General features: G+C 38.8%; 9 protein-coding genes across 15 annotated transcripts in view; 4 read left to right on the top strand and 5 right to left on the bottom strand.

The window, feature by feature from the left end:
- LOC117603983 (colorectal mutant cancer protein) overlaps nt 1-3,076 on the top strand; it is a 30,394-nt gene extending 27,318 nt beyond the window's left edge. For all 3 annotated transcript variants that reach the window (XM_034323629.2, XM_034323631.2, XM_034323630.2), the window contains 8 exons: nt 242-430; nt 604-794; nt 863-1,129; nt 1,199-1,394; nt 1,468-1,659; nt 1,727-1,914; nt 1,994-2,096; nt 2,785-3,076. In XM_034323629.2, the coding sequence (XP_034179520.2) occupies nt 242-430; nt 604-794; nt 863-1,129; nt 1,199-1,394; nt 1,468-1,659; nt 1,727-1,914; nt 1,994-2,096; nt 2,785-2,895 (1,437 nt within the window). In that variant the 3' untranslated portion in view covers nt 2,896-3,076. The remainder of the gene's footprint in view (nt 1-241; nt 431-603; nt 795-862; nt 1,130-1,198; nt 1,395-1,467; nt 1,660-1,726; nt 1,915-1,993; nt 2,097-2,784) is intronic.
- LOC117603994 (ubiquinol-cytochrome c reductase complex assembly factor 5) lies at nt 2,171-2,697 on the bottom strand. The gene is made up of 2 exons (XM_034323645.2): nt 2,358-2,697; nt 2,171-2,268 (listed from the first exon to the last, which is right to left on the bottom strand). Exon 1 carries the CDS (start codon nt 2,626-2,628, stop codon nt 2,380-2,382), a length of 249 nt encoding a protein of 82 aa, XP_034179536.1. The 5' UTR covers nt 2,629-2,697; the 3' UTR covers nt 2,171-2,268; nt 2,358-2,379.
- Nucleotides 3,077-3,217: 141 nt separating the features above from the next.
- sloth2 (ubiquinol-cytochrome c reductase complex assembly factor 6 sloth 2) lies at nt 3,218-3,988 on the bottom strand. Its single transcript, XM_034323646.2, has one exon. The coding sequence runs from the start codon at nt 3,646-3,648 to the stop codon at nt 3,454-3,456; it is 195 nt and encodes a 64-aa protein (XP_034179537.1). The 5' UTR covers nt 3,649-3,988; the 3' UTR covers nt 3,218-3,453.
- Nucleotides 3,989-4,059: 71 nt separating this feature from the next.
- Nucleotides 4,060-5,195, bottom strand: BCAS2 (BCAS2 pre-mRNA processing factor). Its single transcript, XM_034323641.2, has 3 exons — nt 4,999-5,195; nt 4,617-4,882; nt 4,060-4,527 (listed from the first exon to the last, which is right to left on the bottom strand). Exons 1-3 carry the CDS (start codon nt 5,071-5,073, stop codon nt 4,122-4,124), a joined length of 747 nt encoding a protein of 248 aa, XP_034179532.1. The 5' UTR covers nt 5,074-5,195; the 3' UTR covers nt 4,060-4,121.
- Nucleotides 5,196-5,404: 209 nt separating this feature from the next.
- RpL4 (ribosomal protein L4) lies at nt 5,405-8,216 on the top strand. The gene is made up of 8 exons (XM_034323639.2): nt 5,405-5,561; nt 5,990-6,167; nt 6,292-6,537; nt 6,727-6,851; nt 7,061-7,159; nt 7,237-7,508; nt 7,696-7,855; nt 7,927-8,216. Exons 1-8 carry the CDS (start codon nt 5,559-5,561, stop codon nt 8,143-8,145), a joined length of 1,302 nt encoding a protein of 433 aa, XP_034179530.2. The 5' UTR covers nt 5,405-5,558; the 3' UTR covers nt 8,146-8,216.
- Nucleotides 8,217-8,851: 635 nt separating this feature from the next.
- Nucleotides 8,852-9,611, bottom strand: LOC117603991 (uncharacterized). The gene is made up of 2 exons (XM_034323642.2): nt 9,393-9,611; nt 8,852-9,251 (listed from the first exon to the last, which is right to left on the bottom strand). The coding sequence occupies exons 1-2, from the start codon at nt 9,609-9,611 to the stop codon at nt 8,937-8,939; spliced, it is 534 nt and encodes a 177-aa protein (XP_034179533.1). The 3' UTR covers nt 8,852-8,936.
- Nucleotides 9,612-9,687: 76 nt separating this feature from the next.
- On the top strand, nt 9,688-20,377 carry LOC117603985 (neuronal acetylcholine receptor subunit alpha-7). Of its 3 annotated transcripts, none has more exons than XM_034323634.2 (9): nt 9,688-9,822; nt 10,000-10,295; nt 13,992-14,128; nt 15,028-15,182; nt 15,424-15,607; nt 17,680-17,896; nt 18,322-18,456; nt 19,335-19,513; nt 19,714-20,148. In XM_034323634.2, exons 2-9 carry the CDS (start codon nt 10,238-10,240, stop codon nt 20,146-20,148), a joined length of 1,500 nt encoding a protein of 499 aa, XP_034179525.1. In that variant the 5' UTR covers nt 9,688-9,822; nt 10,000-10,237. The 3 variants fall into 3 exon arrangements, with proteins under 3 accessions (XP_034179525.1, XP_034179526.1, XP_034179524.1); XM_034323635.2 differs by having other exon boundaries at nt 9,817-10,295; nt 19,714-19,843; nt 19,901-20,377; XM_034323633.2 differs by having other exon boundaries at nt 9,817-10,295.
- Nucleotides 20,378-20,380: 3 nt separating this feature from the next.
- Nucleotides 20,381-21,364, bottom strand: LOC117603992 (calmodulin-like protein 4). The gene is made up of 5 exons (XM_034323643.2): nt 21,219-21,364; nt 21,126-21,156; nt 20,917-21,048; nt 20,671-20,853; nt 20,381-20,609 (listed from the first exon to the last, which is right to left on the bottom strand). Exons 1-5 carry the CDS (start codon nt 21,219-21,221, stop codon nt 20,509-20,511), a joined length of 450 nt encoding a protein of 149 aa, XP_034179534.1. The 5' UTR covers nt 21,222-21,364; the 3' UTR covers nt 20,381-20,508.
- LOC117603982 (disintegrin and metalloproteinase domain-containing protein 10) overlaps nt 21,047-24,200 on the top strand; it is a 31,386-nt gene continuing 28,232 nt past the window's right edge. Inside the window, exons 1-5 of one of the 3 annotated variants that reach the window (XM_034323626.2) lie at nt 21,047-21,199; nt 21,593-21,927; nt 21,998-22,105; nt 22,190-22,375; nt 22,646-22,846. The gene's annotated coding sequence lies outside the window, so the exon portion shown is untranslated. Of the gene's footprint in view, nt 21,200-21,592; nt 21,928-21,997; nt 22,106-22,189; nt 22,376-22,486; nt 22,847-24,200 lie in introns of those variants that run through there. The other 2 variants (XM_034323627.2, XM_076690976.1) reach the window with 2 other exon arrangements.

Genomic DNA, 24,200 nt, shown 5'->3' with positions numbered 1-24,200 from the left:
AAAAAAAAAAAATTGCTTTCCCTTTTCTAAAAACAGGTTTTCGTTATGTAGAAAGAAACCGTTATTTTCATCTGGATGCATCTGAAATGCATTCCTTGGTGCATTCTCTGTGACTGAACGAATTTTTGCTCGTTCACCCTGACGGTGGTGGCCACCCTTTGATCAGCCGACACTTTCACGAAAAATATTTATCAAAACCCTTCCGACGTAATGTTTCCTGGTGCTCCTTTGATTTTCACAGACAAGAGGCAACACCAGCTCACCGGAACCTTTGAGTGCACCTTGCTCGCCACTCTTGCCACCCCTGCAGACACCGCCGACAAAGAGCGTAACGAGGGAGGAAGCTCCGGTTCTTAAAATGGCCGAGAGGGTGAGACTCAGGAGGACGGACGAGAGGCACATCACAGGACCCGATATTACCAACCTGGGAGTACGTTATCGCCCTTGTTGTACATGCTTTCACTTCTACAAATCTACACGATTAATAGATTCTAGATTCTAGGTCCTAAATTCTTAGAATCTAAATTCTAGATCTAATGCTACAGCAATCTTTCCAACTCAACTATCCATTTGTACCTCCAACTGTTCACTCATGTTCATTAGGTGTGCTCCACGATGGTGGCCGAGCACCTGGTTTCGGATCTCCTGGAGCACTCGAATCTTCAAGAACTGAACGGGTCCGAGAAACAATTCGAGGTCGAAACAGAAAGGTTGAACAGTAGGTTGGAACACGCTCGAGCAAATAATGCGGTGCTTGCATTGACCTTGCACGAAAGCAAAGCACAGTGCGATAGGTATACAACTCTTTTAGGTCCTAAGATACATGTATACGAAACATGACTGTTTTATCCTTTCGTTTTAGATTGAGTCTTCTAGTTGGAAAGTACGAGTCGAACGCGACCGCCTTACGCTTAGCGCTTTCCTATAGCGATCGTGCGATTGAAGCTTACGATGTTCTGGTAGCACTGCTAGAAAGTGAAATTGCTTTATCGACAGAGAGAAACAGCATTACGATTGATAATAGAAGGGCAGCTGAACATATTGCTTATCACGTTTTGAACAAGTTGGAGAACGAACGTATGAATACCCTGAATTCTCCATGGGATGACAGTATAGTTTTGTCAGACGAGTGAGTACAGCGTGTAACTTATAAGAAACTAGGAAATTTACGAATACTTTGATCGTTCTTCGTTTCTAGATCTGAAGTAGCTTGGACCGTTGAAGATGAACAGAGACTCAGAAGACACATTAGCAGATTGAAAGGAGAACGGGCTATGGTCAGATCAACTGCGGTAGAATTAGAAAGCGTACACGCTGAACCCCTAAACTCTAAAAACACTATCTCCCTCGCTGAAGCTCGAAAATTAGATTTAGAAACTGCCGTTCTTATGCAGGTTCGTTCGCGTTATTTTAGTTGATGTTTCCAGTTCCAAGGATAAATGTAATTGGCTTAATGTAATCGCGTAGGAATTGATGGCTATGCGAGAAGATAAGGCAGAGTTACGGGCACGGGTTTTCTTATTGGAGAAGGAACGAGCTACTATAGAATTAAAATTAAACGCACGCGACACGCAAATCGCGGCTCAGCATGCTGCCATTGAACATCTTCAGGGTCAACTCAGTGATACCGAAGCCATGCTGGCAATGGCTACAAATAAAGTACGAATAGGATGATGTTTAAAATGCAGAATATTCTTTATGTAGTAAACGTAAATTGTATGTGTAGGATCGAGGCTTGAGCGATAACGAGAGCGAAGGCATGGAATCGGAATTAATAGAGGCGTTAGGTCGAGAAGCTAGGCTTAAGGAACGTTTACAGGAGCTGGTATCAACGTTGGATAAAGTTAACAAAAACTCTGAATTAAGGCATCAACAGTCCGCTGAACTCGTTAACGATTTGAAAAGAGCCAATGGGTAATTTAATTGTGGATAAAAAAGAATTGCTTCAAGATTGATTCCAAAGTTCTTTCATAATTTTATTGCCTGTTTCCAGAGCTCTGGTGCAAACTTTAGAGAAATCTAAGAAAAAATATCAGTCCAGGTTAAAAAAGTTGGAACAGCAAATGCTAGGCATGGTAGAGAGGCATGCTGCACAGGTATGAATAATGTGTATAAATGTGATGTCTGATATAAAGGGTATTAAAAATAATTACTAGAATTATTTAATATACCTTTGTACAACTTAATTTATTATAGTTTTTTACATTCTTGTATATATATTTTACATTTCTAATTATATTTTTTTAATTATTTATATCGTTCAAAGACCTGTAACAGTAAAGTTATCTTTACCTATTAGAACAATGAAAAATTAGGCTGCAATATGCTGTCATGTTATTAAAAGTTCACGAGCTTACAAATTTAAGTATTAGCGATTAATTATTCGACATTTTCAGCAGATTTCATTTTTATCTGTTGTAATCTTTCTTCAACTGCTTCTTCTACTCGTCTTCTCTTGTACGTATTATAAAAGTTAACCTCTCCAACCTTCCAATGAATCATAGTAAACTCCAGCAAGGCACCCATTACAAAGAAAATTGGTAAAAGTCGAAATTCCCCAAGAGCCTTCCCAGGCATATTCATAATCAATTTTCTTATTTTTTTGTTGAACAATATTGAATTCGTCATGATCAAGCCGGTTTTCCTCGGGCAGTTCAACTAGCTACTAGTCGCCATGTTGCTTTATAGCAGTAAGTTGCGTACGCATTCGCGCAGTCGCAAGTTTGAAATTCAAAACAAAGTTGCTTGTGACAATGATTATTTTAATTATTTGTTAATTTATAGGTGAAAACACTAAAGCAACGAATAGCATTATTAGAAGAGGAATCGGCAGGATACAGAACGAGTCTACCGCTTCAATCACAAAGTTCTGGCGCCAGTGAGACGTCGTTATGACAACTCAGTGATTAATGAATATGATTTAACACCTGTTCGACAAGTATTTTTACTACCCTTCCTGTCGTTACAGAATGATCGAAATGAAAATAAAATTTACGTATTTTTTTACATGGATAGTTGCCCAAGGATAATGCTTAATTATTCGCTTTTGTAATTATACAAAAAAAAACACAAATTAGTGTAGCTATCCTAATCAATTTCAAGCTAGGCTTATGCAAAATGCGCTGCCGATACATCAATGCAAGTAAACTATTTAAGATGGTCCTCCAAGTATACTGTGAATTATAAATAATTGTTGCGTGATATATGTCATTTATAGATGGTGATAATCATCCTGTAAATATGTATATTTCAAGCATTAAAGAAAAGCGTGATATGTGTAAACTATAATAAAATAAATTGTGCTTTATTAAATCTGCTACTAAATAATAAGATGTACATTGTAAATTATTACGTAATTTATTAATTGTATACTAATGCTGGCATTAGTTCATGTCTTTTTTTCTAATTCTACAGAATTTTGAACTTTATTATTTACAAAACTGCACACTTTATTTACATTACATCATGTTTATCAGTTAGTACATTCTGATCTTCGGATAATCTTGCTTTTAATGCCTCTTCTATAAGATGATCCAAATCGTCGAGTGGTTTGTATATGTTGTGCACAATTTGCGAACCTGCCGCCATTGATACTATTGATAGTGTGGCGAAAGACAAAAATCGAAACCATGATTTACCATATGGCATTGTAACAATTATTTATTTTCACAAGTATAAATGTAACTTGAATTTTTGCATTAATTTTCGACGCACCCCTAGTGTCAATTGACTTTGGATGTGGTCCTCGGTCTTAACCTCTTTAACCTTCAAATGGTTGCACTATTTCAACCCTAGGAGCAGAATTGCCGACTATATTCCATAATAAATTATTCTGCAGATTATGTATTTATTGGTTCTATAAATGTTTAGATGTTTAACAACTTTTTTTGAACAATAATCACCACCTTTTTTATCTTCGTTACCGGTGATCTTTCTGACTGTATGTACGAACCCTAGTCAATAGTTTGTTCATCTGAAGTGGACAGTAAGGAATATCTCAAAGATTAGGGAAGGATAGACATATTTTAAAATCAATTTTAAATACACTTAATATATTTAAATAATAATATAAAACACTGTTATTTATAACTGTACATAATTTTAATCTTATTTTGTGTTCTTTAAGGTTCTTGATTTTCTTGTTGCTCTTGTAGATCCATTTCTGATGCCATGACCTCTGTAGCATTTTTCCCTGGAATATCTGGTTCTTCCTCTCCTGGTATATCACTAATCTCTAGCCCTTCACCTTTGTTTATCATAGATTTCTGTATTTCTTCCTCTAAATGAACACATGCTTGTTCAATTTCATAATTTTTTGATACTAATCCAACCCATTGGGCTTCTAATGCTCTCAGTTTTTCTCCTCCTTGAGTTTGCATAGATTTTCTTTGCCAATTAACTTCCTGAATCTTTTTTCTCAATGCTTGTAATTGCTTCTGAGCTTGACTTACTAGTTGCACCAATATTTCTAAGTAAGATTTCCAAGCCTCACATCCATAATCCATCATTAGTTCAAGATTACAGATTCTAAAATAGTATTTTTATATGGAATATAGTGAGATCAAATGTAAATACTATATAACAATATGAAAGAACCATCTATTAAGATTATATACCTAGTTGCCTGGTGTTCCAATTGAGCACTACTGTTTTCCACACTTTCATTCCATGCAGCAAGATCATTCATTTTTCCTGGTGGAGGTGGAGGTAGCTCGTACCGTTTCATACTGAGTACTTCCATTGGCAAACGATTTTGCATTCTCTCAAATTCATGTTTCATTACTTCTGTTTCAAAAGCATTTATATTTAATGGTGGCAAGTGTTCTAAATAATTTTTCGTTGGCCTATAACGACGCGTTTCTTCTTCAACCATTGCCAGAGCCTAAAACATTTATTAGGGGAGATGAATATTATATTTATTTACTTAATGTTAATCTAAACATACATAATATAACCTCGAAATATTCTTCCCCGAGTTATTATACAAAAACTATTTACCGCTTCTCTAACTCCAGGTTCATCATAGCCCTGATCAATGTACGGAAGTGCATCAACAATAACTTCTCCTGCCATTTAGAAAAATAAATACTTTTCCCAACGTTAAAATTTGTCAACAATAATGGTTCAACTATATTCAAATCTTATTGCATTTCCTGTTAAAACCCATTTTTCATTACCAAGAATATTTCTGCTGTAACTACCAATACCCACACGCAGTTTCCTATAGAACTATATTACCATTGGTGCTTGATGACAAACCCATACAATTTTTAAGATTTATCTTTTGTTACAACAATATTTGATTATTATAATTGTAAGCAGTGATAAAACATTATTTTTTTAGAAAGTATTTAATTTATTGCATTGTAATTATATTTATAAAGGTCAAATGAAGAATGACTGTGAATGGTGGTTAAGAAATAATGGATTCTGAGCATGCGTAATGGTTTACTGTGTAACTTCCGTTTGCGTCCATCTTCCTTTACGGCCAGGTAAGGCGTGTGAGCTGCCTGGTTAGTTTATATCTGATGCCCGAAAAGTTGTAAAATAGACGCGAAATGGTAAGAAATATTACAATTTATTTAGAATTCATTACTGTTTTGTATTTAATGTATTCACGTTATTAAAGTGTCCTTCGATTTACAAGAATTTCATATTGAATAGTGGACCGCATCCATCGCATAGTTGACCACGTGTAATAATTTGTAACATAATGTAGTTTTGTTTGGAACTTGTTGATATAGTTTTTGTTTTTTATTATATTAATTATAATTACATTAATATAATATCTATTTGTATATAGTTATATATATAGAAATATTTGCAAGAGTATGATGATTTCAATGTGCTAATACGCCATGTGCCATTCCAATAGGAACCATCTTTGAACGTATCAGAACATAAAGTTTACTTTAATTTGTAATAATTGAGCTTATTGTTACCAAATGTTAAACAGGCGTATATTTTAACATTTTTTCTTCTTTTACAGGCGTTATCAACGGCGCGACCCCTTGTTACGGTTTATACCGATAAAAATGAGACGTCGGGCGAAACAATTTCTCTGCCGGCTGTGTTCAAAGCACCAATTCGGCCCGATATTGTGAATTTCGTTCACCAACAAGTTTCAAAGAATAGTAGACAACCATATTGTGTGTCTAAAGAGGCTGGTAAATATGAATTCATTTATTATTTAACTCAAGAATCAAATACTTTGACAAATTTTATGTTCTGTTCCTTATTTTTGTTAAAGAACTAATGTTAGAATTATTAAATATAGGTTTCTTTTGTTAGGTCATCAAACCTCTGCTGAATCATGGGGAACAGGACGTGCTGTAGCACGTATTCCGCGTGTTCGCGGTGGTGGTACTCACCGCTCTGGTCAAGGTGCGTTTGGTAACATGTGTAGAGGAGGACGCATGTTTGCCCCAACCAAGCCATGGAGACGTTGGCACCGCAAAATTAATGTTAACCAGAAAAGATATGCTCTGGTTTCCTCTATTGCTGCATCTGGTGTTCCAGCTCTTGTACAATCTAAAGGTAATTAACATGATATGAAGATAATTAAGTAACTGATAAAGTATGACAATGATGATAGGTATGGTCCGTGTTGCTGATTTAACATTGATTATATTAATTCCATTCTGCTGAGGGTTCCATAGTCATTACTTGTTTTATATTGCCCTTTGAATAAATCCATAGTTACCTTTATTTTTTTGTTACATTCAGGTCACATGGTACAAGAGGTTCCAGAATTCCCTTTGGTAGTATCAGACAAAATTCAAGAGTACAGTAAAACTAAGCAAGCTGTTATCTTTTTGAGACGTATCAAAGCATGGAATGATATCCAAAAGGTAAATGTGCTTCTGTCTTCATTATGCACCGTTAAATGTCCGCATCTTTATTATGATCACTTTAATTTAGATGCTCCTAATTAGGTGCTAAATAAACATGGTTATTTTGGCGTTCTTGACTAGCAGACTGTTAGACAGGGGTAAAACTAACCAAACAATTGATTAATACATTAATGGATTAGAAAATAATTTCTTTCTTTTGATCATAGGTATACAAATCCCAACGTTTCCGTGCTGGCAAGGGTAAAATGCGTAACCGTAGACGTATTCAGCGTCGAGGACCTTTGATCGTATACGGTCAAGATCAGGTATACGAGAGTCTAACAAGTTACCTTATCGAATTTCGTAACGACTTTGCTTATTTTTATTTGTAAACTGTTCGTAGGGCATTCGCAAGGCGTTCCGTAACATTCCCGGTATCGATCTTATGAATATCAATAAGATGAATCTTTTAAAATTAGCACCTGGTGGTCACATCGGTCGTTTCGTAATCTGGACAAAGTCTGCCTTCGAGAAACTTGATGCTCTGTACGGAACATGGCGTAAGGAATCCCAGCTGAAAGCTGATTACAACTTACCTTTCCCCAAAATGGCAAACACAGATTTGGCAAGACTTTTGAAAGCTGACGAAATCCGCAAGGTTTTGAGAGCACCAAGGTATGTGAACCTGTTATATTATTATAAACAATGCGTTATGCAACTTGTGTATGATGATAATTTTTGGTCCGTGTTACTGATTGACAGTGATAATATCCTTAACCATATCTGATGCCTTCCTTTCATAAATGTTTTGGAATTGTTTTATTAGCCACATGTGCATCGGAGATAAATTTTATAATTGTAGGAAGAAGGTGGTCCGCAGTGTGAAGAAACTGAACCCGTTGACCAATACCCGTGCGATGTTGCGTCTGAATCCATATGCCGCTGTTCTGAAACGCGCAGCAATCCTGACCGCAAGGAAACGTCAACACGAGAAAGAACTTATTCTGGCCGAGAAGCGTGGAGTAAGTTCCGGTTCCAATATTTAATAATACTCGTTTTATATAATATCCGACGAAACATTTTTTCTGTACAGCTGAAGCTTCCAAAGTCTGTACCAGCTGTAAAGACCAAGCTGCTGTTAGAAAGACGTAGGAAACAAATATTAGCTGCAAAAGCAGCTAAACCTAAGAAGACAAAAACCGTGAAGAAGGCAACAACCGCTACCGCGGCTAAGCCTGAAAAAGTGACTAAACCAACTGAAAAAGCCGCAGGGAAACCTGCGGCATCAAAAGCTGCACCCGTAAAGAAGTAACTTTTTACCAACAATTCGTTGTTGACCCATGACGTTTATTTGTTTTGAATAAATATGGGAGGACAACAGAGGATGATAGTTTTGTAATTGATCTTTAAACTATATTTCCTACCTTCGATATGATATTAATAATTTGTAATAATAAGAATACATAACGTTATGTATGTTTCTTTTTAAGCGGTGCCCGCATAAAAATTGTATCATTAAAAATTTCAATCGAGACTTTCTTCGCGTTTGCTTCGGACGGTATTAAAAAGTTAAGGTTCCTTATGTGCGACCAATCCTCTGCGCTATGCAATTTTATATTCAACATATTTTCAGTTACTAAAGTGGCAGTTCCTACTTTCAATCCTTCGATCTTGATCTCCGCCTGCAAGTACACGTTAATCCTATCGTTACCAAGCTTTTCCAAGTGCCACTGAATTTCATGAAATTTTACTAAATCGTGAAGTACGTGCAGCGTAAAGTTCTTTATTTTCGATGGTGTAGAAATTAGGAACCCTGTCAAATTTCAAGCTCGCCTTAATTCCATTGGACATCATTTCAAAATTCATGTAATCATTTTGCTTTAAGGTGATTGCGTTTTCTTGGCAGTGAGGCGGTAGCTTATCCATAGTGATCAGTCTAAACGAAAATATTGGAGTCTCCTGTCAGGAATCATTTTTTCACGAGTCAACTGGATGAACTTATTCGGAACCAGCTTCGCACGATCATCTTTTGTTCTATCGAGTTTGAAAACTTCGACTGCTAAATGGCTTCATGTAAGAACCATGATTAAAAAAAGCAACATTTCAACTTTTCTCAATATATTTCTTTCTCATTTTACTAGGTTTCATTGCAGGTGCCGTAAGCACGAGCATTCTGTTCTTATTGTCCACCACCGCACGAACTTTCGCGCTATCGATATCATCCGGTATAAGCAAGTTCTCGCAGTGCTTCATTATCTTTTTAATGATATCACCAGCGTTCGATTTATCGATGATCCCTGGCAAATGACTAGTGAACTGATCGTTAAATGGCCTGCACACGTTTACCCGCAGATTATTTCCTTTTACGGTTATTTTGATGGAAGACATATCCACCTCCGGCGACAGCAGCATTCGTGCCTGCAATTTAATGGATTACACACACCATTGATTGTAGTAATCGTTCATTAACCCCTTGCTTTATGATCACAGCTAATATCAGAGTGCTTAATTGGTACAAAAATCGTAAGGCATGGGGTTAATTAACAAGCCAGGATCCACCTCATAAACGTTGTCCGATCGAACACCAATTGAAACAATCTGCATTACATAGCCGCAGTCAAGCGGTCTTGCAATTCTCTCGGTCACTGGTTTACCAGAGTGTACCACTAAAGGATTCGGTTTTCTGACAAACTGAAAGGAAGTTGCACATTTTGGACAGTGTGCCGATTCCATTGTCGCGTTTTCATTGCTCTTTAACTGATTTCTCTTTACGTTCATTTTTCAGACGATTCGAACATGCACCATGTCATCGCAGAAAGAAACACGTGGTGATCGAGCGCTCTATCTTCGAAGGGTGCAACAACGGCCACGAAAGGTTTACTTGTCAATTTGGAAAGTGTGCTAGGAGGAGTGACAATTGAAAATCAGTTGAAAACAAAGTAACGAGCATGTTCGATATTGCACGATCTAAATAGCTTTGTGCGAGGAGGTAATATTTTTTAATTGAATAATTTGCAATCAATGCTCCTTAATTACCAATTCAACCGTACTGTTTTGGAGCATCGAGAATCTCATTACAATTTCATTATTATTTGATTGTTATAAAGATACTCATAAAAATTCTTGTTAATAATCGAGGCATTAATTAAAAATTTTTATAACGCAGTGGTGGTGTTGAGAAGAGTCGAGTTTGAAGATGTATGAGAGAGGATCACCTAAATACAACCGGCAGTTTGTTTAACATTCGTGTCTGCATTGTTTGAAACGCCTGCGCGAATTTCCTTTGGAAGAGACGCGTTGGTAGGGGTAGCGCGGGATTCAGGGTCGAAATTGCACGGTGGTTGAAAAGCATCGGACATCAGTCGAGGACAGGCGGTCTCGCGTTTAAGTGGTATATCAATTCCATGTCGCCTTTGGTCCTGTTCTTTCATTGCGGAGTTTTGGCCATTATTTTCGGGAACGGTAAGTCCGCTTTTGCTAGATTTCTTTTTTAACCCTTTACTTCCCAAGCGCACCCCTTTCAGTACAAGTTTAATTAAGTATCGCTTCGTTGAGTTATCGTTAATTTTTGTCAAGTTAAAAAGTTTTAATGAAAAGAAAACTTCAAATGAGTTCCTATGTTTTATGTTATTTTTATTCTCGAAGAACTTGCTGTGATGATGATTACGTTGAAGGAACCGCGAAGAGGGTTAAATCTATTCAACCACCGATTTGTTTTTCAAATTAGATGAATTATTAAATATCTGAAATGTATTCAGTTCATTTTAAGAGTTTTTCCAAGTGAATCACATTAGTAGACATTAAATCGTTCTTGTTCATTAATTTCATTTAAAAAGATGTTCTGTTTGGTAACCGAATTAAACCGCTTTCAATAATTTAACTTCATAAATACATAAACATTCGCTACTTAATTAATGGGCAATTCATAAATTAATTCCTGGTTTTCTTTCATTAAAACTGCTATTTAATTATGTTTCAATACAAATGGAAAACAAATTATACATCTAGTTAATTGATTTTAATTCTCTCATCGGCTATGCGATCTTATTTAACAAGATTACAAGTTTCTCCCCTGATTAAATCTCTCCCCAACAGGGAAATACAAAAACTCGTTAAAGGAAAACGTCTTCTGTTTCCTTTCGTTTCATTTTTGCCGTGTTATGAAAATACGATGTAATCATTTCCGTTTTGCATGCGAGATTGAATCTCGATAACAGATCTGACGAAGGCGGCAAGGAAAATGTTGATTAAGAACGGCTCGTCTAGTGATTAAGGGCAATTTCTTCTGTCTGTTCGATAAATGGATTGCTCGTTCGACAGGATTTCCCGAGTTGGAATTTCATGAAGTTCGATAGAGTTGTAAATCAATTTCTTCGAATATTTTCACCCCCGTTACTCCGAGAACTTCACTAGAAACTCGATGATTTCTATTCTTTTTTTTATAGCGCATATGCTTACAAATTCATCGAAATTTGTATTGAAGAGGGAGAAGGAAAAAAAGTTTTCAAGATTGAAAAGTTTCACTGTTCGAGACAGGTGGATCGAAACGTTCCATTTTCCGCTTGGATTTTTCCTCCTGACAAACTTTGAAACACATTCTTCAAACATGATTTCCATGTTCGGTTAGAGAGCGCACGGTTGTTGACGAAATAAAGGAAACGTATTCTCGTTAGCATGCAAATAACGAGTGGAGGAGTTCGAAGGAGAAGATAATTTGCCGACTGCCTTAACTTCTTTCCTCCACAACAAATAATTTGGAGATAAGGATATGTTTCGAGAGATTCTTGTTCACATTGAAATGATCTTTTTTTTTTATCTACTTATATAAATTCAAAATTTAATATTTTAAAGGCAACGTTCTAAGAAATATTTATTTTTTCTCTAGTTAATGAAAAAAGTGTCGAAACGGAAGCGACAGAATCTTCTTGCGTATAAATTCGAAATAGTCAGGAAACATGGCAACAAAGAGGAAAGGGAGAGGAGAGGGAAGAGCGGAAACCCGATAAAGCTTGGACACTCCACGATTCTGTTTGATACCACGCGAGCCTGGAGTGTCCATGAATTACCGTGCAAATCCAGGATGCAACGTTGGAAAGCTCTGCATCGATACGATCCTACAAAACGTGGAAAATGTACAACGCGAAGCTCTTCATTCTTGCGAAGCACCAGCCAGCCGACTCTTTTATCCCTACTGACTGGGAGGGAGAGCTATCGAAAAAGCTCTTCAACCGCGAAATAGACTCGCAGGTTTCCTCGTTGCTACGCTAAATCGAAGTCGAATTTGTAACGAGATGCTGCGTGAAACGAAAATCCTTCGAGGAACCGCGGTTCGTAAGAAACGACATCCTTATTCCCGTTTCTTTTCAATATTTCGCCCCTACGCTTCCGTTAAATTTTATTGAAAAGCCTTTGAGCTCGTTGCACGCAGGAAAAGAATCGCGAATCTTTTTTAAATATTTCAAGAATCGTCACATATTTCAATGCACGTTTTATTCTAATATATTAAGAAAAGTATGATTCGATCTTCGATCAGTAATTACATTGGTGGCGAGGTAAACAAACCGATCGATCTGCGAGTCGCTTGGCGAATTTCTACGGGTGGCGAGTATGCAAATTTCGACGATGCTCCGATCGCGAATTAGTGGCGAGAGGAGTGAAACGGCTCTTCGCCGCGTCGTTTACACGAAAGGCCAATGCAAACGTTTAATAACGAACTTCGCCAACTGTCTTTGCTGAAGATCGAAGGGGAATAACTGTGTCGAGGTGACAAGAATCTGTGCGACGATCGATTTTCGGGAAATATAAAATTTAAATTCTGGACGATTATTGTACACGGGTAGATTTTAATGCCAAGGGAAAGGATAACGAATGCCTTCAAACGTATTCAAACAATGATACTGCTATTCCATTGTTCGATGAGATAATAAGTTAATACGCTTTGTTGTATTTTGCAGTCGAAATTCTCTTCCTGCGTGCACTGTATGAAAAGCGGAATACGCTGCTTCGTGTAAACACTGGAGGATAATGAAAAAATACAGAAATTTTGCACGCTGAAAAATACACACACCGATCGTTTTGAAAGGGTGAATTTATGACGTAGAGTTACACTGAATAGAATTTTTTGGTGAACGAGGAAGTAAGAGTTTTACCGTTTCCTCTTTCACGAAAATATTCATTAAATAAACAAATTCCTGGTTGAAAAATCACTCGTTAGATGGTTAAATGTCACTGAAATGTTATTCTAAATGTGTTCCCCTCGGCGTGATCAGTTTCGCTATTAATTATCGATATTTACAAAACACGTAGAGTTCTCAAAGATAGCGAAATTTGCCTGCTAAGAATAGAGCCCTTTAGTTTCCGCTTGATTAGCTGATAAATTCGCCTCTTTTACCAAGCCACATTGAAACACAACAAAACAATGTTTTTAAATAAGTGTTTTCTGACAGACCGTCGAATCTGTCCGCTTGTAAATCAGCAACTTTTTCCGATAACTCTTTTTTTTCCGGGGAGAGGATATCGGAATCAGTTGTAAGGTTGCCTGTTAAACGATTCAGAAAAGTGAAACGCCTCCACGTATGGAGGTGGCTAGCTATATCACCATCTGACGTAGATTTAACGATCGGAATTAAAAGGGTTGGAGGAAAGATTTTGTGGACCATTTTCACTCTGACCTTGGTACATATGAATTTTTGATAATGTCTTCATCTTGAAGCTTTTGAAAGCTTTTTTATCAGAGTACACAATCAACCTTCGCCCAACATTCTCGTGCAAGCGTTTCATTAGAAGATCAAAGGACACTTCTAACTTTAATCAACCAATCCCACAACCATCGAATACTTTTTCTTCTCAACCAGTAAGACTCATTGTCTCAGCCGAGAGATGCTTTATTTAATTGAGGTTTGACGACAACGCTTGGTTAGCTTTGAGAAAAGACAGAATCGAAGGAAGATTAGTCGAAGGATGGGTTCCCTCGCGTTTCGAGACACAATACCCACTTCTGTGGGACGAACGCTTCCATCTATAGACAATGCCATTTGATGTAATAAAAGGAATTACATTTGCCATTAGAGAAAATGGGACGGAATTGAAACCCGATCCCAAACGATTATACGATTAAATTTGATGTTTGTTAATAGTTCATGTACACTGTATTTGCAGGTTTGGGAGATGAACACGAATACAGACTGACGAAGTATCTGCTCGATGGATACGACGCTGGTGTTCGACCAGCTAAAAATTCTTCACAACCCTTGGCAGTCGTCTTTGGACTTTCTCTTCATCATATAATCGATGTGGTGAGTATTCGGTGAATCAAAAGTTCCTACTGTGTTTTCATATTACATCCGTGAGAAATGATCCTTTCGTTAGGAATATACAGGAGATAAATGTTTAAAATTTCTCATAAAGTTCATGTATATTCGTCTAAGTCATTTGTCTTAAGTATTTTCAGTTACCACGCCTTTCTACCATGGGAATCTTGTTTCTCTTTCGATCCAGCTTCCTGTCAGCGTCGACAGTTCTCAGGGAAATGGAAATAAATGTATCGTAATATAAATATAAATCGATATTTCCTGGGGTAAACGTTACCGTATCAAGCAGCAACGATACTTCCCTCGAAGTTAATGCAGGTCCAACCAGGCTTGACCCGGATTTCATGCTTGCTATAACTCGTCAAAAGAACACGTAACGAGATCCTTATAAAACAACCAGCAATTTGCTGTTTCGTGCGAGTTTTTACAATCATGTACAGATTATTTACCGTGTACGAATAGCGGATCATTTCATAAATGTTCTTTTTATCCCGAATACATCTTGACATACTGTAGGAATTTTAGAAATAGTTTAACCCTACGATCTCTGTTCCAAATACTTGTAGAAGGTACTTTAACTATTTGAAAGCTACAACCTTGTTTAACACCGTGCCAGCATTTCTTTTAACGCATTAAAGTATTAAAGAACGGTCCTTATATTTACCGAAGCGTGCTTCTAAGAGTTGCAATATGGTATTCTTTATCGCACGAACATCAAAGAAAATTTATGAGAAAATCGTTCGAGTTCCGTGTTTTATAGAAAACTTTATTCATTCATCGTTGTAGCAGAAGGATTTAACAAACGACTGCGTTTGAATGAATTCGAAGAGAAAGGTGGTCGTTGGTAATAGAAGGAAAAGATTTTACTTTGATTTCCATTGCAGGACGAGAAGAACCAGATACTCACGACGAACTGTTGGGTGACACAGGTCTGGACGGACCACCATTTGAAATGGAACGCTTCGGAATTTGCTGGAATTCGAGTGATTCGTGTACCATACAATCGTGTTTGGAGACCGGACACGATTCTCTACAACAAGTAAGTTACGATTTTTCACGTGAAAAATATCCGTATGAAAATTATTCTCTGTTTAATTCTGTGCCATGTTATAATTATCAAGAATATTTCTGCTCCATATCTTTCCTCTCTGCAGACACACATACACACACTTGCTCAAAATATTATAAAACAGAACATTTCGTATTGATTGACTGCAGTAGAGCGGTGCTGATTTCTTTTCTCCGATATCAGAGCATGTACCATTGAATGTTGTTTCCAGTGCGGATCCCCAATACAGCTCGGCGGTTATCAATACGAACGTGATCGTCAGCCACACGGGAGAAGTAGTCTGGCTAAGTCATGGAATTTTTCGCAGCAGCTGCGACATAGACGTGGAGTTTTTCCCCTTCGATGAACAACGCTGCGTCCTGAAATGGGCCTCTTGGACCTACGATGGATACCAGGTAAACTTAAATTTTCCCCTATTCATTCTATAAAAACATAGCGATTTTTATTGTAGACTTATATTTTTGCACGAATCCTTTCACTACGGTGGCGTCAGGACGAGAAACGAGGCGATTCCATAGAACCTTGTGAATTTCAACAGACCTATAGAAGATGCATGCAGTTTTCCGCGCAATTAACTCGATCGAAATCGTTGGTGACATCCGCCGGGAACATCGTTCAATACGTTCCAACCCTCTGCATTCCTCGCACAAATGGTTTATTTAAATCATCATCGATTCGAAAATTACTCTGCTATTTTTTTCTTTCTTTCTCCGGGTTAAATGTCGCACTAATGAGCTCGTTACAAGTTCAAATTGATGTATAGATTCGACTTTCATGGAACAATCTCGTATGCAAATTTGAGTGTAAGAGTTGGTATAGTTATTTAACGAACAACTCCGGTTACACGATTTAATAGGAACACCATATTGCAATCCACATCAAGTTGGATGATCCTTCTCTATATTGCCCTCAATTTCACGCAGTTCCTCTCACGGTACGATATGCAAACGAGAAAGTGGTATATCGGTTGAAGGACCATCTAGCGGAGGATAAAAAATATTGGTTTGACCGAAACCTTGAAACTTAATACTTTGCCAACCACCTGAATCGCCTAACGCTCGATAACATGTATTGACTTAACCCTTTTGCGGTAGCGATCGATAATTGATCGTTGTAACTTCTAAGTACAAGTAATTGCAAGTATCATCGATCCCTTCAGTGTTAGTCTTTCACTGAAATTTATCGATCAGGTTTAAATTAATAAGTTTCCTTGGAAGTTATCAATCGTAAAAGAGATACAGGAAGCTCGTTCCCTTTTATTTCCAGAAAAATTAAATTTGCCATTCGATCCGATATCCTTATATTGTGTCTGGCCTCTTAGTAAAAATCTGGACGTTTTGGGGCTTCCTCGGGATTAAGAGTTCGTTCTTTCGGTGCATGGAACTCTGTCGAATTGTTATATGCTGTCCCAGCGTTTCTCAACCATTTTTGGCCCGCGGACCGGTGAAATTTGTGAAAAAATTTTACTAGGTATTAAAGAACTATACTACATAAGTTCAAAGTTTTATAAATTAAAATTTTATTATTATTTTTTTGAAATAAGAAAATTTTTTAACGCGGACAGGTAAAAATTCTCTGCGGACCAGCGTTTGAGAATAGGGTGTCCCGAATAAGATGCACACCTGAAAATTCCTCATAGAGAAGTCCTTTGTCATTTTACAACATAGAAGTTTGTTCTTGAGCTACGAGCAGCTTAACATTGGGTGTTCGACTTCCGGAGCGGTGTGTTTAAACATTTGGGCAGATTCTGTTCCGGCCCGAATTCGTGTAACTTATGTTCCAAGAAGTTGGCAAAGTTCGCCGTGCGTGTCGCGAGTTCCGGAATAACATTGATACGAAATGTACGTGGGCGACGATTAATTCGAAAACTTGGCACCCGTATATTACACGTTTCCGCGTGAGAACAGGAGTTGGAACTGCGCTTTGTAATCTCGTTCCTTAGACAATAATCAGAGAGCAACGTTCGTGTTGTAGGAATTATTTTTAAGCAAACACGTGTCAAACTGATCATGAACAAAGGTGAGACCGGCACTGTGTTGTTAGTATTACTTCACGTGTAATGTCTATTGCAACGAGAATTTTCCTTTTCCCGTCGCGTCGAATACGGTTTCCGTGTCGCTTCGTTTTCCCTGTCCGACAGCTGTCCGCTAACGTGTCCGAAGATTCAACGAAACGCGCTGACACGTAATCGCGTTTCGTTTCACCGGATTTAATTCGAAGCGACGCTTCAACACCCTTAATTCTTGATTTCTTTCGTCTGTACGCGTGTCAAATGGTTTAACGCGTCAGCGCACGTTCGGTTAATCTTCTCTTTTACTAATTACTCTGCGACACGTTCGCTACGGGTCGAGGCGGGCAAAGTCGAAACACGAAGCGTACAGAAACTTGCGTTTCCGCGAAGGATTTCTCTAAATTGAACTAACCCATTGTCGAAGGAGAGACGTTAAGTGCGAAATATGTTGCACAGCTCGAACTGGAGAGGCAGAGCGAACAAGGAGACGTGAGCAATTACCAAGCGAACGGTGAATTCGACTTGGTCGATTTCTCCGCGAGAAGGAACGTCGAGTACTATTCATGCTGTCCGGAACCGTATCCAGACATCACCTACGAGATACGTCTAAGACGTCGACCGATGTTCTACGTCTTCAATTTGATTCTTCCATGTATACTCATCAACGGCGTTGGTGAGTCTCCTGTCCGTACTATCCTCTAAAAGAATTTTAATACCAATTTCCCCTCGAAGGATTACAATCACTTTCAGTAAGAGGGTCCAAGTGTCCTTATCGTGTCTGGTGCAGGAAATTTCATTAAAACCTTTGGGAATCATAAAAAGGCGCTCTAACAAGGACCACCCTGTGCATCGCGATATTCTCCTTGAAGGATATATTCTAAGGAAACGTCCTCGATTAAACCTGCTTGACAAAGAGAGGCTCGAGTTTAACGCGTTCGATGGAAAAAGATTTATGCGAAAGTTTCTTCGACCTCCTTGTTGACATGACTCGAAAGTTTTCGTGCTCTGGTCCAAGAATCCCTTCTCTTCGATATTCTAAGAGAAGTTTGTTCCTTTTTTATTTTTTTTTCTAACATGACCTGTTCTCCGTTTGTTCAGCCCTGTTGGTATTCTACGTGCCCTCGGAATCGGGAGAGAAAGTCACCCTCGGGATCTCGGCTCTTCTCTCTATGACGGTCTTCCTAATGACTATTCGCGAGACACTGCCGCCCACGGAGAAGACACCTCTGATAAGTGAGTATCTTTATTAACCCCTTATTAAGGATAATTTGTGAAACGAACGAAATACCTGTGTTGTATATCGACTTTCCTCAACGTCTTCGCTATCAGACTTTAGAAGCAGGTCATCGCAGTGTGCCGTAGCGTTTAAGCGTTCACGACCTACCCCTGATATTCCCTGATGGGAATATTTAGTATCGACAATGGAGTATGCGATATCGCGTGATGGAACATTTAACGTTGACGATCGTTAACACTCGGTATCGAGTGATCCAGACGATGAACAATGATTACGACACTTTATTTTACTAACATGATAATTTTAAAGACAGCGAATTTGCATTGTTAACGTATAAATTTATATTGTTAGGATATCGTTTAAGAAATCCGAGATCGTTATTTATCTCCTTCGAGACGTGAAATTCTACCCTTCGCGATTGTTTTATTTCCATCGTTCGTTAAAGGAATAAAGGGTTTCCTTTTTCCTAAACGAGAAGGAGGATATCTTTGTTTGCATCCCTGTTGGTACTGTCCCTTCAAAGTATAATGTAAAAAGAAATTGATACAAAATTCCGTGTGAAACTCGGGGATATTTCATAGTGCTTGCAGCATCAATGGTGTAACCGCGTTGATTGAAAATTCCCAGGTGTCCCGTTTGAAAGTCCTCGGATACCAATGTGAAACGCGGTGGAATCGCGTTTAGCCCGTGGCAAAAGCGTCCTATACCATCCCAGCTGAGCGTATTCCGTGAGAAACTCTAATTGGAAGCGTGGTAGACGATTAATTTATCTAAACAACAATGGAATATTTCGTAAACCTTCAATTAACTACATTCAATGGTTCGTTTCTACCAGTCGCACGATTATCAATTAACTTGATCGTTCTGTTTTCAGGTCTTTATTACGGAGTCAGCATTTGCTTGGTGTCTTTCGCTTCGGGATTAGCCGTGGTTACGTTAAATCTTCATCATCGCGGCGTTCGAGGTAGCAGAGTACCCGGTATCGTACGATCTTTGGTCTTGGACAAACTTGCCAGGATAGTGTTCCTGAATTTCCAAGAGGAGAAGAGATCGGTAAAGTTTCTGAACATACTTAACACAAAATCTGATGTTCCATAGCGAAGACTTTGATCAACTAGGACGAAATTAATATACGAAAGCTGTACTTAAACTTAAGATACACGATATGGACTCTTATAGTTTGTGGCTTTTAGCTGTAAGCCATGGTTATTTCCTTCACAGTATCAGCTTATGAACGATGTATTTTGCATTAGGAACCAGTCGAGCCACCCCGAAGAAAGAACAACTGCCCGTTGCATTGTAAACCGGAAGTAGCACAGTCACAGTCATCCCCGAAGTTTGTTACCAGAAGGGAGGAAAGCAACAGTAGCAGTCCTAGTTTGGGTGAGTTTCGAGCTGCTGCTAGAACAATGAACTGGAAAAAATCAACGACTGGTGCAGATCTAGGAAAAGAAGGTGGCCTCGAAGCTCAATGGTCGAGAGTCCTGGGAAGAGTACACGCGACGATCGAGAGGAACGAGAAACGATTGGCAGAGCAAGATCGTCGGGAAAGGATGGAATTGGATTGGAAACAGGTCGCTTTGGTCAGCGATCGAGCACTTCTATGCATTTTTTTTCTCACAACGATCGTCAGCACCACCGTCATCCTTTGCGGCTCACCACCTACTACGAACATCGCCAAAGAATAATGTTCATGACACGAGAATAACTTTGTTTCGAATCAGAATCGATTGGTTTTTTCTCCGATCTTTAGTAAGGTATTACGTTTACTTTTTTTCTTTTTTTAATTTACTTTCAGAAACGATTCTGGTAGCTCTCTTCCTTTTTTATACAATAAAAGAGGTAATTCATTGAAACGTCTGTAAATATACGTGTGTCGAAAGATGTTGAATCGATTAGCTATAAGTATCTTAAAAATAAGATGTATAGCATTTGTTTAACAGAGATATACTGGTATGGAAATAAACTCTCTGTTTGTTTAATGATGATATTCATTTATTAACTATAGGACGGAAATGTAGAAATTCTTAATACATAAATGCATAGTTTTAATAGTAATCAGGTACTGGTGCACAAGCTATTTTCACAAAATCTTCGTATTTAACGTGTCCGTTTGGAGACACGTTGGCTTCTCTAAAAATCTGCTCCACTGCAAAATAAGTAGAAATTAGTTGTTTATTGAAAATAGCTTATCAGTTGTTAGAACAAACCTTCTTTGCTGCTCAATTGTTCCCCCCAATGGAGCAACATATGAGCCAGTTGTCTAGCAGGTATAGTGCCAGTCCTAAACTTATCTGCAGCTTGAAAAGCTTCTATTACTTCTTTAGGAAGGTCTTCTGCTCTAGTTTGTAGATGCATTACTTCTAAGAAATCAGCAAAAGACATTTTCCCTCCTAAAAATAAGAATCTTTAGCTTTAAAAATTTCATCTTATTGATCACTTAATCTTATTCATACCTTTATCCTTCAGGTATTTATTTAGCTCTGCAATAGTGGGACTCAAACCTAGTGATCGCATAATGATTGTAAGTTCGTCCAAAGTTCGTATCTGACCGCTTCTTGCAAACAAGTAGAAGCATTCTCTGAATTCTGAAGGATAATACACATTTCTGTTATAAAATATAACTGGATAGTACCATAACCAGAAGAATAATCAACCCACGTACCGTCTATATCTTCCTCTCGAAAATAACGAGCCTACAATGGAAAGCAATTATATATGAATCTGATATTTTCATAGGTAATGTAGCAATAGTTACCATAATTAATAATCTTTTACAAGACTTTTGTCAGAATTTCTTGTTTTCACTGTTCGTTTACGTGTCAGACAACGTTATTCAAGGGTAGAGCTAGGTTCATTCTGACATTTTACCTAACTACACCTGATTTCTTTTCATTGTACAGAGGCGACGCCTTCGGATGCAACTCGTACTAATCGTGGTAATCCGTTACCACTTGCGATCGATCGATCTTCATTTGAATTTCACATAAAAATTCATCTTTTTTTGATAGTTCTAGTGATCTCACAGTGAGAGCAAATCCCTTTTGTTAATAATCTGTATCCTATTTAAACAAGCAATGTGTATGTATATCCTTGTTTTGCTTTTCTTACTGTCTGTAATTCTTTATCTAGGAAACAAGGGAGGAAAATGCAGAAAAACAAAAAGCGAGTCGCTCAGTCAATGGAATTATCACCACCAGCGTGGCCATCATCACCAGGAAAGAAAAAAGGAGAAGATAGGATGTTTTATGAACTAAACGTCACTTAGTTATGAAAGAGGTGACAAGATTGGGGGGTTAAATAAGCCACCTGGAGGGGTCTTTCACGGAGGGGCCCCTTCTCCGCCAAACAACCCCACTTCGACGGTATCACATCGCTAGTTTTCTTGCATTTACCTCCGTCTACGGATGGGGCTAAACCTTCTGTAAACATGAACAAGAAAGATTCTAAATTCATGGAGCCAAAAGGTACTATTACACTTTGATTTCACAAAAATTGATAAAAAGATATATGCTAATTTAGATAATTAATTCTTAGGTACACAGAGTCTTCTTAAACAACTACAATTGATTTGAACGAATGCTGTATAAATATGCAAGGAAGTATTTAAAAAAAAAAGCTGCTATATAAACGAAGGAATTAATGGTAATCAGTTAAAATACATTTCCATCGAACATTAGTAGAAAGAGCTGAGCAATCGTAAACCCTTCGATCGCCCTTCTGTTTCAGAAACGCAGCTTTCCTTTGACCGACGGCTAAGGTCAAGTTACAGGAAGGTGGGAGTTCGGGATAGGACGAGCAAGGAGGGGTGACAGGATGGTCGGGTTGGTGGTATAGCGTGCCACTATTGGAAAGCGTTGGTCCGCGTCCAGACATGGAAGGGATCCTTCGAATGGAAAGAGAACGCGCTATCAGGTAGATAAGAACAGGTAGAGGAGAAGTTGGATAGCTGGTCGGAGGGAAAGAGGGCGCAGCACAGCTGGGTCGAACGGCGCGGATGGTAGGGGAAGTCGTTGTCCTCGGAGTCTTCGTTCGCGCGAGTCACGAGTATTCCCGTCAGTACAACGCGGAACGCGTTCTCGTTGGTATCGTTCGGGTGAAAGTTGTGCATCGCGTGCTTTTCTCCTGCTCCTCTTTCGTTCTCTGTCTCCTATCTCTGTTCACGAAATTTCTTTGTTCATCCAGGGAGAGAGGTAGAGCACGTTAAGCGGTCGTTGCTGTGTGACACGCGTGTGGGTGCCCTGTGTGTAATTGGTGCGTGGTGCGACAGGATGCGGTACAATGACCGTAAATGAGTAATCGACGACCCTGCCAGAACCGGTCGGAAGGACGAGGATCCTGGCAGAAAGGACGCCCGTGGCAGGACTCTCGAGCCGCTGTGCATAGGTAGGTGTCGGATAGGATGCGAAGAACAGCGAGCACGCGCAATATTCTACGTGCAAGTCTCTCCCTTGTCTCTCTCTCTCTCTTCGTTACTTCTCGCGCGACCAAGCACCGTCATTTTTTTTTCTCTCCTGCACGTCTACTCCTGCGTTTCTCTTTCTCTCCTTGTACCTTCCCCCGCACACATAGCTGTCGAAGGGAATGTAAGTCGCCTGAGAACGATACCAGATTTCTCTCGTGATCGAGTCACCTTAGCTTTAGATACACACCTTCGATTGCCGCGAGATTCGGCCGGATCCGCGTCGATTCCCGCGATCTTGTTTTTCTATAGCAGTTTGTTTACGTCGGATTGGACGCGCATTATGGGGGATTTAAATGTCACGTTAAACGCGTCTGCAACGCCACGGGGACCACGAGTGACGGAAGTGGTTTCTTTGGACGCTGACATTTCGAGGGAACGCACGCGGATCAAGGGGTGCAACGATAGGTTACCGAGGATCTTCGTTTTCTTTTCTCTCTCGATAAATTTATTATTGCAAAGTTTTATAAATGAATGAGATAAGGATATAGGTGTATACGGAGTAAGAGAAAGGAAGGGAGTCAAAGGAGTCGGGATTACTTGTGCGGTAAATTGCAAAAGTTCTAGCGAGACTTTAATCGTCGTTTAATGGCAAAAGCGAGCGTTAAACGCGACTACCGGATATCGGGTTGGCGCATGTAACGAGCGTTGCATAAGGATGCTTATCTGCGTGAAAGTTATATCAAAAAATAGCTCAGGTAGTCGGTTAGTAGCTCGAAATTATTATTGTTCAACGCTCAATGGTTCTTAAGGAAAATTTCCCCCCGGTGAACACAAAGGGAACTGTTAAGACCCCTTCAAGTTGTCAGACAGGAAAGTTAGGCGCGCAATTTACCTAATCTTCTAAGATGTCTAACCGCGTAATCAACTTAACGCTTCCAATATCGTCCGATAGGTTAACAATTTATCTCGTTAATTAAACAATCAGTGCCACGGTAACGATCGTCGTCTACGGAAAATTATGCAAGCTAGAATCGAACAATCCTTGAACTTGGTAAAATCGATCCAATAGTTTAATTCACCGGATCGATTTAACGACACTAATCACTGGCGGCCTGGAAATTAATAATCCCCCGAAACTCGATGGAATTTCATTCCCCTCTCCATCGTAGTTTAACGTAACAATAGAGATCCCGTTTGGTAATCGCCTTAAGCCAGAGATTAATAATCGTTGCACGTACGCGACCCATCTCCTCCGATCGAGCAGCTCGAATTTTCGGTCGAAAGTTTTCGACGTTGGCTGGCCTCTCGACGACGAGGAGGAGGAGGACGACGACG

The sequence above is a fragment of the Osmia lignaria genome, chromosome 11 (assembly GCF_051020975.1).
Source record: "Osmia lignaria lignaria isolate PbOS001 chromosome 11, iyOsmLign1, whole genome shotgun sequence".
NCBI classification, from domain to species: Eukaryota; Metazoa; Arthropoda; class Insecta; order Hymenoptera; family Megachilidae; genus Osmia; species Osmia lignaria.
This window is presented reverse-complemented; position numbering and strand designations above follow the sequence as displayed.